This window comes from Callospermophilus lateralis, chromosome X (genome assembly GCF_048772815.1).
Source record: "Callospermophilus lateralis isolate mCalLat2 chromosome X, mCalLat2.hap1, whole genome shotgun sequence".
NCBI classification, from domain to species: domain Eukaryota; kingdom Metazoa; phylum Chordata; class Mammalia; order Rodentia; family Sciuridae; genus Callospermophilus; species Callospermophilus lateralis.
In genome coordinates this window covers 86,734,602-86,751,451 of record NC_135325.1, presented here as the reverse complement: position 1 = coordinate 86,751,451, position 16,850 = coordinate 86,734,602, and the positions used below count along the sequence as shown (strand labels likewise).

Below are 16,850 nucleotides of genomic sequence, written 5' to 3'. Positions count from 1 at the left end.
CACGCGGTGGAAAAAGAAACAAGGGAACGAGAAAAGTGGTGATTGGTGGAGCTCTAAGCTCTCCTGACTGGCAGCAGGAGCCTGGGACGTGAGGCGGGAGTCCCTTGCGCTTCACCGAGATCCTGGGGAAGCGAAATGGAGGGGTGTGTGTCTAACCTGATGGTCTGCAACCTGGCCTACAGCGGGAAGCTGGAGGAGTTGAAGGAGAGCATCCTGGCCGATAAATCACTGGCTACTAGAACTGACCAGGTAAAGCAGCTCTAGGGCCTGCCCGCAGCTGGCAGCCTCAGTGCATCCTTACATGTCTTCCCGGGCCTGGGCCAAGCAGAGGCCGGTTCCACGAGGGGCAGATCCCCGCCCTCTCCTCCCCATACGCGCCCCGGGGTCACCTCAGGACTCATATTCAGGCTGCCGGAGCTAGCCAGGCAGACCTCAAATATTTTTTTTGGCTCGGAGCTTAGCTCGCTGAATTTTGGATATTTCTAGAATGTCTACAGCATTTCTCAGAAATGCCCTGTCTTTTGAGATGTCCGTGAGGAGAAAAGCTTTATTTTGTGGGTTTCTTTACCCTTAGTGATTGTATTTAGTGGAACACATTTGACTGAACGACTGTTCTGCCCCAGGAAGCTTGCTAGGAGCTGGGTATACAGTCGATTAATAAAATAACTACAAAAACATATGTCTGGTTGCAAATGGTAAATACCTGGGAAAGAAGTTTACATGGCACTTTCAGAATATGTAATGGGAAGACCTGATGCAAATGTCGTGATAATTAGAAAAGGCTTTGCAAAAAGATGAAACAAGTTAGACCTTGAAAGAGTGGGATTTCCATAGTGAGTGAACGCGCCTTTTAAACAGAACAAAAATGAATAGACTATTGGGAAGCGTTTCTTTCTTTTCCCTTGTTCAAAGGACCCTCATGCTTTCATTGAATTTCTACAAAGATTCATGTTTCCCCCCAGTAGGGCAACAAATATATAGATAGATTGCCTTCTGTAAGACAGTGTCCCATATTTAAAATATTCTATTTTTTATCTTTTGGAAGATAATTCAAAATAAGGAAGACTATTTTCTCTTTTCTGGAACTTTCCTTTATTACCCAACCTGAAAATTCCCTTACATTTGCCTGGTTTGCCTTCATTGTGGCCTGGTAATAATTATTAAATTAATAAAAATAATACATACTGAGATTTAATAATACTCCATTAAAATTTAACCATCTAGTCAGTTGCATAAAATGGGTGGGGGGAGGTTAAGAGAGGGGTTATTCAGAATTAAAACACATAAAAAATGTAGTAGCCAAATGCAAATTATGGGCTTTGTTTGAATCCTGATTTTAAATAAGCTGCAAAAAGATATTTGGGAGACAACTGGGGAAATTTGAATACACACTGAGTATTAAATCATATAAAGGAGTTAATGTTAATTTTAATAAGTGTAATAGTGGTATTGTAGTTATGTAAGAAAATACTTTTATATTTTAAGTGCCAAAATAGGAGTGAAGAGTCATGATACAGTTTGTTTGTAATTGAGGGAAACTAGATGAAGCAGATGTGGCAAAATATTACTAATTTCAGAGCTACTCATATAGAGTTCTTGCCTAGCATGCAGAAGGCCCTAGATTCAATCCTTGCCACTGCAAAAAATAACAATAATACCACTTTCTATTACACAGGGCCAACTGAGAAATATAATAATGTAAATAGTGATTCTCTTTGAGAAACAGGAGTAACTCCTAGTTATTTTTAAAAACACATTTTTAGGGCTGAGGTCATGGCTCAGTGGCAGAGTGCTCGCCTGGCATGTGTGAGGCACTGGGTTTGATCCTCAGCACCACAAACCAATGGATAAATAAAATTAAAAAAAAAACCATTTTGTTACTCTTTAATTTGTGGGTAATGTTTTTAAAAATGATTATATAGATAATCTCAACTAGTTTTAGAAACACTCCCCCCCCCCATAAGATTTGTTGGTTCTTTCTAGAACATCTAATTGAGATCAGTGTAGTAGTAGAGATTTCAGAGTTAGACAGAATTTGGATAAGTTGTGTGACCTTAGATAAATAGCTAGGCTTTAAAGAGTCTTTGTTTCCTTATCTGTAAAAGCTGATAATAGCTAATGTATAGGCTGGGGGTGGTAAAATGAGATGATGCATATATGCCTTCTAACACAGTGCCTGACATACAGGTACATAAGTAATGTGGTAATAAATTGTCAAAGCTCCATTCTGCTAAAGCATTGGAATAAGTTTCTAGCTCTATTGCTTTCATTGCTGTACTCTGCCAGAATTATTTATATTCACTGATGTTATTCACCCCATATTGATAAAATCTTGCTCTCTCTCATACTAGTAGACGATAAGATTTTAAGTTTACTTACCTGGGGATTCAGTGTTCTCCATTTCTTGTTTTTAGCACCAATGTTACTTTTTCTGCCTTTTGGCCTTCTATTTCTCTTCATGAATGTTTATTGTAGTCTTTCTCTGTTCCCCATGTAGGACAGCAGAACTGCATTGCACTGGGCATGTTCAGCCGGACATACTGAAATTGTTGAGTTCTTGCTGCAACTTGGAGTGCCAGTGAATGATAAAGATGATGTGAGTACTTGACACAGTTGATAAATCCCCAATTATCTTTCGACTCCAGACTGGTGTTTACTGAAGCATGAGTATTAAGCTCATAAACAAAATTACAACCTTCACAAGGAGGAAGTTAAAGCATAGCTCTGGTGATCAAGCCTGAGACTAGCGTTTGTATTATTTTAGAATGTTAATTTGTCACACATACTTTGTGATTTAGGGCAAAAATACCAACTAAGCCTTATTCTTATGGACCCTAAAAGACTGTATACTCTTTTTATTATGTTGGAATTTTTTGGTGAGTGTTGATAAAATAATATAGAAACAACAAAGTATAATTCCAAAGAATGACCAGCATTATAAGTGGAAATTACAAAAAAATGTACATGGAAATTTATATCCTCCAGTCCAAATTTCAATGTTAAAATGTTTTGTATGGGGGTCTGAGATTGTGGCTCAGAGGGAGAGCACTCACCTCGCATGCATGAGGCACTGGGTTCTATCCTCAGTAAAAATAAAATAAAGATATTGTGTCCACCTATAACTAAATATCTTTATTTAAAAAGTATTGTATGGGGGACTGGGGATATAGCTCAGTTGGTAGAGTGCTTGCCTCACATGTACAAGGCCCTGGGTTCAATTCCCAGCACCACCAAAAAAAAAAAAAAGTTTTATATGGGAGAAAGCACATTAGAATTAGACTTATATATCAGTTGTCTATACTATGGGATTTGGGGTTATTCTTCTTTTTACACATTCTGGTTTCCTGATTTTCCACAATGCTTAATGGCGGGGAAACAAGAATGTTTAAAATCTGTTCATATTGATACCTGTACCTTTGGCCTCTGACTTTTGTATGACCCACCTCTTACAGGCAGGCTGGTCTCCTCTTCATATTGCTGCTTCTGCTGGCCGGGATGAAATTGTAAAGGCACTCCTGGGAAAAGGTGCACAAGTGAATGCCGTCAATCAAAATGGCTGTACTCCCCTACATTATGCAGCTTCCAAAAACAGACATGAGGTATTGGTTCATCCCTAGCCTAATTCTTTTGAGTTCTAAATGTGTGCAAAACACAAATGGATCTCTGCATTGTTTCCTTTTTTGTCTTTCCAGATTGCTGTCATGTTACTAGAAGGTGGAGCTAATCCAGATGCTAAGGATCATTATGAGGCTACAGCAATGCACCGGGCAGCAGCCAAGGGTAACTTGAAGATGATTCATATTCTTCTGTACTACAAAGCATCCACAAACATCCAAGACACTGAGGGTAACACTCCTCTGTAAGTGACAAGTAGCAGTCATTTGTGTTCTACCTGACATTAGCCCTCTTGCAATAATTCTTACACATATTTTTTTATTATGCTTATAAATGCAGTGCAAGTTGATGGCAAAAACTTTTAATGTGTACCAAAGCATAAAAATTGAAATTTCTTATCATGTTACCACTCAGAAATAAACCCAGACAACATTTTTGTGTATTTCTTTTCAGTCTTATACATGCAAATATTATATTTTACGTATTTATCTATCTATCTACATATATATGTATATGTTAGAAAAACTGGAGTCATACTGTATATGTAGTTTTATATCTTGTTCTTTCCACCTCATAGTATATTGGGAATATTTTCCAAGGTCATTAAATATGTTTAAAACATTTTTAAAAATATTTTTTTAGTTGTAGATGGACATAATACCTTTATTTTATTGATTAATTTTTATGTGGTGCTGAGAATTGAACCCAGTGCCTCACACATGCTAGCCAAACGCTCCACTACTGAGCCCTAGCCCCAGCCCCTGTTTAAAACATTTTTAATGCCTATGTACAATTCCATTGTATGGATGTGCCATAATTTACTCATTCCTCTATTACGGTATATTTAAACAATTTTTGAGTTTTCCACTACACGCTACATTTATTGACTTTGTATAAAATCCTTAGCCATATTGTTGAGTATTGCATTAGTATAGACTCCTAGAAGTTGAATTGCTGATTCAACAAATACACACATTATAAGACCATTGCTATGCATTACCAAATTGCTTCCAGAGGAGTTGTATCATTGAACCCTCCAAATAGCATTTTAAGATGCCTATTACCCCCTCATCAACACTGAAATTATCGTTTTATTATGTGAAAAATGGTATTTCATGGTTGCAATTTACATTTTTTACTTTCATTGATTTTGAATCTTAATGCCTGTGACTAATTATATTTCTTCTTTAAATTATAACTTTTGGTGTCCCTTTCTCAGTTTCCTTTTGGAGAACTAATTTCTTTTTTATTGGCTTCTAAGTGCTCTTGACTTGATATAGTAAAAATACTAACTTTTCTGCCATGTTAGTTGAAAATATTTTTCTCAGTTTGTCTTCATTTTGTTCAAGTTTTCAACTTCTGTACTGAAACCTATTAATCTTCCCTCATGACTGAAAAGCTTTTCTTTACCCTGCATCTAGTTACGTATTTACTTATATTTTATTACAGGTTTTGTCTCACATTTCATTATGTTTTTTTGTTTTTGCTGTCGTTTTCTTTTTGTGTTTCTGTTTGCCATTTTTTGGTGCCTGGGATTGAACCTTGTTGCTTAACTATTCAGCCACATTCTCGGCCCTTTTTATTTTTTATTTTGAGACAGGATCTTGCTAAATTGCTGAGATGGCTTGAACTTGCAATCCTCCTGCTTCAGCCTCCTGAATACCTGGGATTACAGGGTTGTACCACCATGTCTGGCTATTTGGTTTTTTATGTATTGATTGAGAGTCATTATTATTATTTTGCATTTAACTCTTAAATCCATCTGGAATGATTTATGTGTATAACCTGAAGCCCTACCCTACCTTGGTTTCTTTTTCACAGTACTTTGTTACTTTGCTTCTTTGTCAAAGAGTGAGTCCTTTTTTTGAGTCATCTTTTTAGTCCAGAATGAGGTTTCCACTTTGACTTTAAACTCTTAATTTAAATATCTTTCCTATAATTCTAAGTTATTATGTTTAGAAAGACCTCCATATTCCAGCTTCTTTCTCCATAATTTGAAAGGCAGGATGGTCTGGAAGCAGTCTAGAAGACAGGCAACTTAGGGTCCTGTGAAAAACATAGGATTTAGGAATAGTATCCAGACTCTACCACTTTCTAACATGTTAAATATGAATATTAACTAACTTAGGGAAGTTAGTTAATCTTCTTGAATCTTAATTTCATCTTTAGTATTATAATTCCTTCCACACTAGGTTATTATGAGGTTTAAGTAAAATAACATATAAAGTGCTTAGTATGCTTCCTGCCAAACTATAAGTGCCTGACAAAGGTTAGTTTCCTCCCCACCCACCCGGTTTACTGCTAAACCATGTCATTTTGACCAAGAACATTAACCTCTGTCACAATTTTAACTACAAAATGGTGGTAATAATACTTTGCTAACATCAAGTAGACAGATGCATCAAACAAGATAAAATCTTTTCAATTGCTTTACCAAAATTTAAGCCACACAAATTGCTATTGACAGCTTATGAATCGAGGCTTTTCTGAATTCAAACCTTGAATTATTTCATATAGTATTTGGGGGTAATTTTCATAAAATGAGGAAATTTTGCATTAGGTTAGCATGTACATCCATTCTTCTATTGTACTAAGACCAAGATTCTGATTTATGAACTGGTGTTATAAGGCTGTTCCAGTGATTGTGACTTATAAACAATCTTTCCCATGCAAACTGATTTTCCTTTCCTGATGAAATATCTTCCCAATATTACCTACCACTGCCTAATAATATGCAGTTTAGACTACCTTGCAGGAAATCCTAACTATTACATAGAATTGTTAGTGATTAATTGGTCTTTGTGATCCTTGATTTCAGACACTTAGCCTGTGACGAGGAGAGAGTAGAAGAAGCAAAGCTGCTGGTGTCCCAAGGAGCAAGTATATACATTGAGAATAAGGAAGAAAAGACACCCCTGCAAGTGGCCAAAGGTGGCCTGGGTTTAATACTCAAGAGAATGGTTGAAGGTTAAGCAGCTTGGATATATTCTTTTTTTGTATGTTTTGTTGTCCCAGGGTTCCAGAACCTAAGGCACTTGTACACAGAGTATCACACCTTCAAAATTGTGTAAATGTGTTGTATTGTTCCTGCTGAGGTACTTGTTCTAAGCTTACAACTTGCTTTTTAGGCATTTGAATAACTGTTGAGATTATACTGTTGTCCTGTGTTATTCTGTATTAAATTTTGATTAATTCTCAGTAAGTGATTCTATGGCTGTTGTGGGTCTTCATCACCCTCTAGTATACCTTCACTCATCTTCTGAAGCAGAAGAATCCCAATAGCAAACAGACCAGTTTTTCTGTCAGATGTTTCTAGGTGGATTTTGTATGTTCCTCTACAGAGTTGAAACACAACTTGCTTTTCAAGCTCACTCAGAAGCCTATGCCAAATATTTCTGTTTTTTCAACTGTGAGGGTTAATTTACTTTTGTTATAGGAGGAATACTGATATACTTTAGTGGACCAAATTTTAAGTTGGTGGGTATATCCTAGCTCTGTGTATCCATGCATCTTTCTGATAAGCTGTTTTCCTCCAAAACAATATGTATTGTGTTTAAAAAGGAAATGTTAAAGTAACTGTGTTGGTTCACCATGTATTGAAAAGAGTATCAAGCTTGTTCAAGTGATATGTAACCAAAAGGTATTTTGATTTGTATTTCAGGAACTAAAAAAATAAAAATATTGAAAGAATCTCCCAATTTTTCTTGCAAGTTAGTCAGACGTTCACTTAAACCTTAAAACCATGAAATGTATTTACATTTTTCAGTTTTGAGTATCTCTAAAGTCAATAAAATTAGTGGAGCTTGAACTGCAACTAAATATTTAAAAATAGTACTCTTCTGGATTGCCAACTAAATTTAGAGCAAAGGAAATTAATAAGTAAATTTGAGTTCAATTTAGAGAAACATCTTAAATGATTATCAATCATAAAATCTAATGAACTCCAAGTGACTCTTCAAATTGTTTTTAATTTGAATTTTGTACTACAAATACTTCTTGAAATAAGTGATCCAAATCAGCCCACAAACTGATTAATTTGGAGTCCAAGACTTAATGGCCAGTAACTAACATGAGTTTTGTAAACAGGAACTGATTGTTGACATACAAAACTTTTTATATGAATTTCCTTTGTTTCTGGTTCTGGGGATGGTATCTAAGTCCTCACATATGCTAGGCAAGTCCTCTACCAATGAGATATACAACCCCAGCCAGGGAAGCATCTTATGGAACGAACTTTCTATATTGAATGCTGGAGATACAATTGATGGAAGGGGAAATTATGTATTTCCAATATTTTTTAGCATGACCAGAGAATAAAGTTTGTTCTAATAGGGTCTGTTTGGACTAAAGAGCTTCTCTTCATAAATACTGAGTTTATTGTCTGAGGTAATAGGTTTTGTGGACATAAAAGAAAACTCATTCTAGTTCTTAAGTATGAGTTTTTCAATAAGCAGTACAGATGGAACCAAGCCTCAGGTCATTTATACGCTTTTGGTATTTCAAATTAAGTGACTTGTTAATATTTAAATCACAGATTTGTATAAACAATTATATTAATGGCATGAAATAGCGATCAGATTGTTACCTGTTCCTATAGTATACCTGAGAGAGATAAAGGTGATTCAAGGTCAGCATGTTTTAGTTACTTCCAAAATGAATTAAAAAATGATAATTCAGTTGCAGAGTTTAACTGAGAATATAAGATGGAAGGAACGGGTCAATGGAAATAGTGGAAAAAAATAAATTCTTAGGTGTCTATTATAGAGAATTGACAATTACAGCAAAGTTCTAAGATTTAAGGTAAGTGCATTTATTATAGAATTTTTGGTGATAATTTAACTGTCTGATCCCAGTGTTTTATTCCCCAATTTCTCAAATACACTACAATGAAATCATTACATGACTATATCTACTGTTTTCAGTTTCCATATTCTGTTATGCTATTAAGCCTCTAAATCAGTCTGTTAGCCATTTTGATGTAGTATGAGGGTTCTTTGGGGTCTATGATTCCAGTTCCACAGTTCTATTCACTGTCTAAAGTTGAATGCAGAACTTTGTGCATTTACCAGGAAGAGGTTTCATAGCTTACACAAATCCTCAAAAGAGATTTGTAATTCGCAACAAATTAAGAATCCCCGATGGGGCTGGGGTTGTTGCTCAGCGGTGGAGCGCTCGCCTAGTGCGTGCGGGGCCCTGGGTTCAATCCTCAGCACCACATAAAAATAAGTAAACAAAATTATAGCTAAAAAAAAATAGGTAATAAAAAAAAAGAATCCCCGAGTGAAAGAACAAAAGAATACTGAACCAATTGTCAAGACATGTAGATTCTACAATAATGTAGCCCTGTCACACTTTAAAATTTTTTATATCCATTCTTACCATAGCCTTAAAGAAGACTGAAATCATCTTCATTTTACAGATGAAAAAACACCCAGAGCTGTGGAAATAGTCAATACCAAAATCTATCTTTCCTGGCTCCTAAGACATTTTATTTTTTGCCTGTACTCCAAAACAGTGGACTAAATGGAAGGTATTCTGGCATTTTGATAATAACCCATTAGTTGTAATACCTACCCTGTACTTTTCTTTAAATTGGCTGTGACATAAGAAATACTGGTTTGGTTTTGGTCCCAGGTTCCTGGCACAGAGCTCCTAAAACCCTTGTGATTTCCTAAGTGCTGGAAGTTATAGGAATATCTTACATGAAGCTTTTAAATTCCTATGAGTTTCCTAGGTGATGGTATTACCAGGGCCTAGGCCAGAGGCTACTGAGGTCCCAGTTAACTAGATTGGTTGCCTACCTGCATCCTGAAATAAGAGAAAATGATTTTTTAAAAAAGAAAAACGAATTTAATCACAATTCAGCCCAAACTGGGAAAACAGCCAATCTACCTTTGCTGTTATAATTTATAGGAACAAAAAGCCAGGAAATATGCATAGGTAGATTTAGCCAAGCTGTACTCCAGGAGGGATATGTTAGAATTCCAGTTCTCTGACCTTTGTTGGTGCCAGGGCTTTGGGGGAGGGCAGTTTTAATTTCTCTTCTCAGCATAAGACATGGCTTTTAGGAAGCTGGAATGGAAAAACTGGCTTTTCAAACAGGTTAACAGAACATGAAGAAGAATGAGAAGAAACAACTTGGGGCTTGTGAATTTAAATGAGTTCCATTATAATAGGCTTGTCTTTTGTTCTAATGATGCAACTCCTGGGCTCCTAGATGGCTTCAGGATGGATCTGTTCATCAGAAGCCATGTTCAGAAGCTTGGATCTTTGTCAACTCCATCCCCCATCCTCCAGAAGGAGGGGCTGGGGATTGAGTTAATAATGAGTTATTCCTACATGATAAAACCTCCATAAAAATCCCTAAACTATGAGGTTTAACAAACTTCAAGGATGGTGAACACATTTACATGCCAGAAGAATAATGCACCCTGACTCCATGGGGACAGAAACTATGCTCAGAACCCACCTGAACCTCAAATTATTTACCTCTTCAGATGACTGCTCATCTATATCGTTTATCCTTTCTGATAAACTGTTAAATGTAAGTATTTCCCTGAGTTCTGTGAGCCATTATAGCAAATTATCCAACCTGAGAAGGAGATTGTGAGAATTCCCAATTTGCATCCAAATGTTTTATTTATTTGTTTTTGTTCTTTTTAGATATACATGACAGTAAAGTATATTTTGACATACATACGTGGAGTATGTCTTATTCTAATTAGAATGGGTACCCAATACTTGTGACTAGTGTTTGAAGGGAGCCGTCTTGTGAGACCTAGCCCTTGACCTGTGGGGTTTGTGGTAACTCCAGGTAATGTTGCTATTGAATTATGTTGTAGGAAACCCAGTTGGTGTCCACAGGGAATTGTAGAATTGCTTGATGTGAAGTTCCAGTGACCAAAGTGACTTTATAAGTATGCTGAGTGGATGGCAACCCACATGATTTGATTTGAAAGACGCTGAGAAGCTCCTTTTCCAGATATATCTCTCCTCTGGATTATTCTAGTAACTGTTGTTGAAAGGAGGAACTCCTTTTCTTTATTAGGTTTTGTTTGTTTCCTGGAGCCCTGGTCATTTGAGTTCTTTGCTTTTATACCAAATTTTCAAAGACAAGTGGGATTAGTGAGTTTTAATATTTAATGAGGTCCTCTAACCTGTTTTCCAGCATGTAGACATTGTAAAACAATCTTTTATTAATAAAATTTTTTCCCATGGAAATTAGTAGTTTGGTGCAGTTGAAAGAGCATTATACTTGTTATAGTTTAGATATGAGGTGTCCCAAAAAAACTTGAGTGTGAGACAATGCAAGAGTTTTCAGAGGTGAAATGATTAGATTATGAGAGGTACAACCTAATTGGTGTATTAATCCATTGATATGGATTAACTATGCATAACTCCCTTTAGGTAGGGTGTAACTGGAGGAAGTATGTCACTAGGGAGTGCTTTTGGGGCTTATATTTTATCCCTGATGAACAGAATTCTCTCTGCTTCCTGGTTGTCATGTCCTGAGCTATGTTCTTTCACTATGCTTTTTCTCCATTATGTTTTTCCTCACCTTGGGTCCAGAGAAATGAAGTCAGCTGTCTATGGACTGAGATCTCTGAAACCATAAGCCAAAATAAACATTTACTCCTTTACATTATTCTTGTCTGGTCTTTTGGTCACAGGAATGAAAAAGCTGACTGAAACACACTGGGAACCAGACTTTGTATCTCATCTCATTTTTTCGTATAACCTCAAGCAGATTATTTTACATCTGTTTACTCAAAAGTTTCTCCTCTGTGGGCTTGGTGGCAATATATATGAATGAACCAGCTTTTTGAAATTACATTGACCCCTTCCTTGTCTTCCCTATCAAGGATATAATTCTACATCATATCGTATCTGCAGTCTCATCGTTGTTAGGAGAGATTATTATATGTGTTATAACCTTCAAGTGTACTGGGATTGAAGAAGATTGAGTACTATTGATCTTAAACCTCTTTTCTAGCTCTGAAATTCCTACTGAAAGTTCCTCAAACATAAGTGACACAGAGGCCAGTGTAAAAGGCTAATATTAACTTTTCACCATATACTCTGTGAGGGGAATCACCTGGTATTTTAGAGGGCATAAGAGATATCAATATGTGCGGGTTTTTTATCTATTGGTCAAGAATTGCTGTTTTTCATCAAAGATCACTATAATATGAAGACTTTCTCCAATGCAATACAAATTCCAACCTTCCTCTCCTGTAGTCAACACACAATTGTTGGTAATACACAAGAACTTGTCAAAGATAGCAAAACTGCATTCACCATTAAGATAAGGGCTCACTGTTTCTGTTGCACCACCAGCACCAACAACAGTGCTTATTACATTGTAGCTTTTTAGTAACTGTCCAATGGGTTACAGCATAAAGAAATGAATTAGGAGGGAATATGGATCTACCACCAAAAGGATATTAAATGCAAAAACAAAGAGATTAGAGATGTCTCTGGAAATCCTTTTGAGTGGTAAAATGGTTAAACCTAGGCTGGGCCTGTAGCTCAGTGACAAAGCACTCGTCTGGTACTTGTGAGGCACTGGATTCGATCCTTAGCAACACATGAAAATAAACAAATAAAATGAAGGAATTCTGTCCTTCTACAACTACAAAAAAATTAAAATAAATTTTTTTAAAAAGATGGTTAAACACAAGCCTGGCTTACAGTTTGGTTGGGACTACCCACTTAAATTTTAACTGCTTATAGAAAAATAATGTAGTACTGTCTCTGAAAAAATATTTTGCTGAAATAATTTTGTCAGAGCTTAACTAGTCAGAATATCTTCTGATCCAGTGTTGAGGAAGCTGGAAAAAAATTTCTTTATCGGGCTGCTCTTTAACATATAAACCCATTTTACTGCCCAAGTGGGATATAGTATACTTAATTTTGTTATGTCGTTATCTTACCAGTCTCAGGATTCATCACAAGCATACATATAGATTGTGTCTTGGATGTACTTAAAGTAGCCTGGGATGAAGTTGTATTGACCAGAGTAACCTTATAAGTAGGCTGAGTGGATGGCAACCCACATAATTTGACTTGAAATGAACCAAAAATGCTCTTTTGTCCAGAAATCTCTCTCTTCTGGATTATTCCAGTACCTGAGATTCCAACACTTGGACTCTTTGAATTAAGGGTTACATATTCAAGAGTTCCTTTTAAAATGTAAATATGCCTACTGGATGCAGTGGTACATATCTGTAATCCCAATGACTCTGGAGACTGAGGCAGGAGAATCCTGTAATCCCAGCAATTTGAGGGTTGCAGCAGGAGAATCCCCTAATCCAAGCAATTTGGAAATCTGAGACAGGAGTGTTCTGTAATTCCAGCAAATCTTAGAGAGTGAAGCAGGAGGATTGCAAGTATGAGACCAGCCTTAGCAACTTTGACTCCGTCTCAAAAAAAATTTTTTTGAGGGGCTGAAAATGTAGTTCAGTGGTAAAAAGTGTCCCTAGGTTCTATCCCCAGTACTGCCAAAAAAGGCAGGGGGTGTAAATTCTCCTTAAGAGGACTCATTTATCAACCTGATTGAAATCACAGGATGATGAAAGTTTGAAAGTTCATGTTCACTGAACAAGGTTACAAAACAGGCATCTTTTGAAAGGTGGAAAATGTAGAAGTCGGTTCTGAGTAGATAATCCTGCCTGGGGGATGCAGACCTGAGTAGGTTCCTAAGCAAATAGGAGCATGGGAGGCCTGGGTGTCTGGAAAATAAATTGCTGCAATGACCAAGAAGGAGTCCTAAATGATCCAAAGGTACCATTTCAGATGAAACTCACATACTTCCCAACCTTATCCAGATATAGTTTCTACATGGACAACATGTTTTCTATTACTTAAATTCCAGATTTTCCATCCATTCATGTCTAATTTATTGTATTAATTTCAGCTCATCTTCCAAGCTATCAAGATCATTTAGAATCATGATTCTGTTGAACAGTAAACTAAGTCACTCTTCTTAATCTTGCATTCAGGGAGTGTATAACTAATCTAAAACTGCATATGACACTTTATAAGCATTTTTCAATGACAAGGGCTCCAGATTGTTCTGCAGATTCTCACAGTGATTCATGATTTCAAGAAAGTTGAAAACCATCAACACAACTATATATCAATATTTTGAACAGAACATTGCTAATAAGGACAGAGCTCTACAAGACTGCCAATACTGCCTTTCTACCTGGTCACCACTGATCCTTCAGAAATTTAGGGGTGTAATATTGACAATTACTTGTCAGTCTTTTCCTGTGATTTGTCTCTATCATCAAAGTAAAAGGGTAAAATTAATTCCAGCTACTTGAACATTCTGATAATTGACATTTTTAGTGTTTAATCTTGGATTATTAGGTCATTCTTAAGACCTTCATCATTTTGCTGTCTGTACCCATGAGACACCATATATTATAGCACTGTCTTCCATTAATGGAATTACAGATGCTTCAAAACTCTGAGACTGACTGCAAATTGACAGATCAAAGATAATACATAAGTTCTCTATCTCTTCTCTCCATGGCTCTGAAAAAATGAGTGTTAATTTCCATTTCAATCCACCTTAAAAACTACAAAGACTCTACTTCAATTGGCATGTAGGTATGATCTATAGAGAAGAGAGTTTGTAGTTTAAGAAAATTCTTTATATGTAAATCTGGATGTGATAAGTTAGTGATCCATACCTCTCTAGAAAAGGATTCACTTTAGAAGAAAGTCAAACACACAAAAATACATACTGTGTAATCCCATTTGTAAGAAGGGAAAGAAAAGGCAAAACTAATCCATAGAGATAGAAAGCATTTTGACAATATTAATCCTTCCTATCCAAGAACATGGTAAGTCTTTCCATCATCTAAGGTCTTCTTCAATTTCCTTCTCTAGTGTTCTGTAGTTTTCATTATAGAGATCTTTAATCTTTTTTTGTTAGATTGTTTCCCAAATATTTTGACGCTATTGTGAATGGGATGTTTTTTATGAAAAAATGATGTTCTGATATTTCATGCTAAGTGAAATAAGCCAGTCCCCAAAAGCCAAAGGTTGAATGTTTCCTCTGATATGTGGAAGCTAACCCACAATAAGGCAGAGGAAAAAGTAGAAATTCAGTAGATAAGACAATGAGGAATGGAGGGAAGGGAGGGAGATAGGAAAAGGAAAGACAGTTAAATGAATCAGACATAATTTTCCTATGTACATATATAAAATCATCAAAACAGTGAAACCCACCATTATGTAATCCACAAGAATGGAAGCCTAACTAGAATAAGATATATTCCATGCTTATATAATTATATCAAAATGGATTCTGCTGTCACAAATAAAAAGAACCAATAAATGAATAAATAAATAAAAATCTAAAAAAGAAAACATTGTTTGCTGAGGTGCAGGGTATAGTGGGATTGTGCAAAGGGACATGAGGGAGTATTTGGGGTGATGGAAGATCCTTATCTAGATAGGTATGATGGTTTTGTGGATATGCAAAACTTAAAATTCATCAAATGTGGTGCTTTTTAATGACATAAATTATATGTCAATAAAGTTGTTTATGAAAGGATTTACCTTAGGAGTCATCAAACTCAGATTTTATTGAGTATTATTTATTGAGCCTTAAAATAAGTTTTAAAATACAATTGATTACAGAAGTGAAAAAAGTATGTCTACCTGTAAATTTCTTCAAGGTGAGATATGAGTGAAATAAGATCATGAAAAAACTTAACAAGTGAAGAAAAGGAGATATCAATGCATTTTTGTTAATATGTAGCATATACACAAGAATAACATCTCTTTATCAATGTGGAGTATGCCAACAGTAAAACAGATTTTGTAAGTAGTTGTTATTATCTAAAATAGATCTGAAGTGTTCATTGAGAACACTTTCCTAGTGTGCCCCTTCAAAGTAGATAAAAGTAACATCACAGTGATAATGTAATACCTATATTCAAAGCTAACTTGTACATCATCTATCAAAACTTTGCATTCACTGAAGGAAAATTATATTTCTAATTGTTTGCCTGTATAGTATTTGGCATTTAAATATTGGATTATTTTAAAATTCTGCTGTTCTTAGATATTAGTCACCAGGATTATTCATTCGGAAATCTATCAGGATAAATGTATCAATTATAAAACCTGGTTTTAAATGCTAAATACACACACACACACACACACACACACACACACACACACACCTCTGTTGATTTTGAAGAACTTTTTCCTAATATATGAGATAGTGCTGTCAAATTTTTTTCTTAGTGGTAAATATAACAACAAATAGGGAAACCTGACAACTAACTAATCCTAGAAAATATATTGAATCTAATTAATGCCACCTTGTCATGTGTGCATGTGGAACATATGAAGAAAAGCTAAAAACAAGAAAGATTTCTGAATATTTCAGAAAAATTCTTTCAAATGAGTTAGAAATCACTTGCCTTGTCATTTATTATGCATGTTAGTATAATTTTAGGTATTCTCTATTGATGATGCAGGAACCCTTGTGTTTAATAGTTATCCTGACCCTTTTATTTTGGATTCATGTTAAAAACGAGCACCTTATTAGAAGAGGCTTGGTCAGAATGCAGGGAGGGGGTGTGGACTGGTTAGGTCAAGTGAATTCCAGATACAATGAATGGGTTCCTTAGTGATGAATGATGTACTCAGGGCACTAATTTATGTCTTAATCACATCCTTTGCCTCATTACACAGGGGCTCAACCAAAACCCCAGGCTCTGGCTCTGGTTCTGGCTCTGGCTCTGGCTCTGGCTCCAGCTCCAGTTCCTGCTCTGGCTCCAGCTCAATCTCAGTCTCAGGCATCTGAACAGGCTCCTTTCCTAGGACAGGTGCTAGGACAGGCTCTGGCTTTGGGGCAGGCTCATGGTCTGGTTCCAAGATGATAGTAGGGTCAGTGTCATGAGTGGAGGGTGGCAGAGTTGCTTCTAGCTGGATAACATCTTCCATTGGAATGGCTTCATTCTCTCGGGTTTCGTTTTTCTTTGTCATTGGTCTACAAGAAAGAAGGTCCAGAAAAGATCAAATTAGGGATTTGATAACTGAAATTTCATGTGGAGCCATACACTCTATAGCTTCAGTGACACAGGTCCTTCCAAGACTGTTCAGGGTATCTGTTAATTCTGATATTCTGGCTCACTGTCAGATGCTGTGTGTCCATTTGGGGGTTCAAAAGGGTTAGGTCTCAAAAATATAATGAAAATTCAAGAATG

General features: G+C 36.1%; 2 protein-coding genes and 1 non-coding gene across 4 annotated transcripts in view; 2 read left to right on the top strand and 1 right to left on the bottom strand.

The window, feature by feature from the left end:
* Positions 1-17: 17 nt before the first annotated feature.
* LOC143399104 (26S proteasome non-ATPase regulatory subunit 10) lies at positions 18-7,294 on the top strand. 2 transcript variants are annotated; one of them, XM_077106987.1, is made up of 5 exons: positions 18-249; positions 2,498-2,596; positions 3,453-3,599; positions 3,693-3,859; positions 6,434-7,294. In XM_077106987.1, the coding sequence occupies exons 1-5, from the start codon at positions 136-138 to the stop codon at positions 6,585-6,587; spliced, it is 681 nt and encodes a 226-aa protein (XP_076963102.1). In that variant the 5' UTR covers positions 18-135; the 3' UTR covers positions 6,588-7,294. The 2 variants fall into 2 exon arrangements, with proteins under 2 accessions (XP_076963102.1, XP_076963103.1); XM_077106988.1 differs by having other exon boundaries at positions 3,693-3,780; positions 6,434-6,520.
* On the top strand, positions 3,161-3,233 carry Trnav-cac (transfer RNA valine (anticodon CAC)). Its single transcript has one exon. It is a non-coding gene; the product is annotated as a tRNA-Val (tRNA).
* A 9,005-nt stretch (positions 7,295-16,299) lies between the features above and the next one.
* Positions 16,300-16,850, bottom strand: part of Vsig1 (V-set and immunoglobulin domain containing 1) — a 33,421-nt gene continuing 32,870 nt past the window's right edge. The window contains exon 8 of the mRNA XM_077106477.1: positions 16,300-16,633. Coding sequence (XP_076962592.1) covers positions 16,300-16,633 — 334 coding nt within the window. The remainder of the gene's footprint in view (positions 16,634-16,850) is intronic.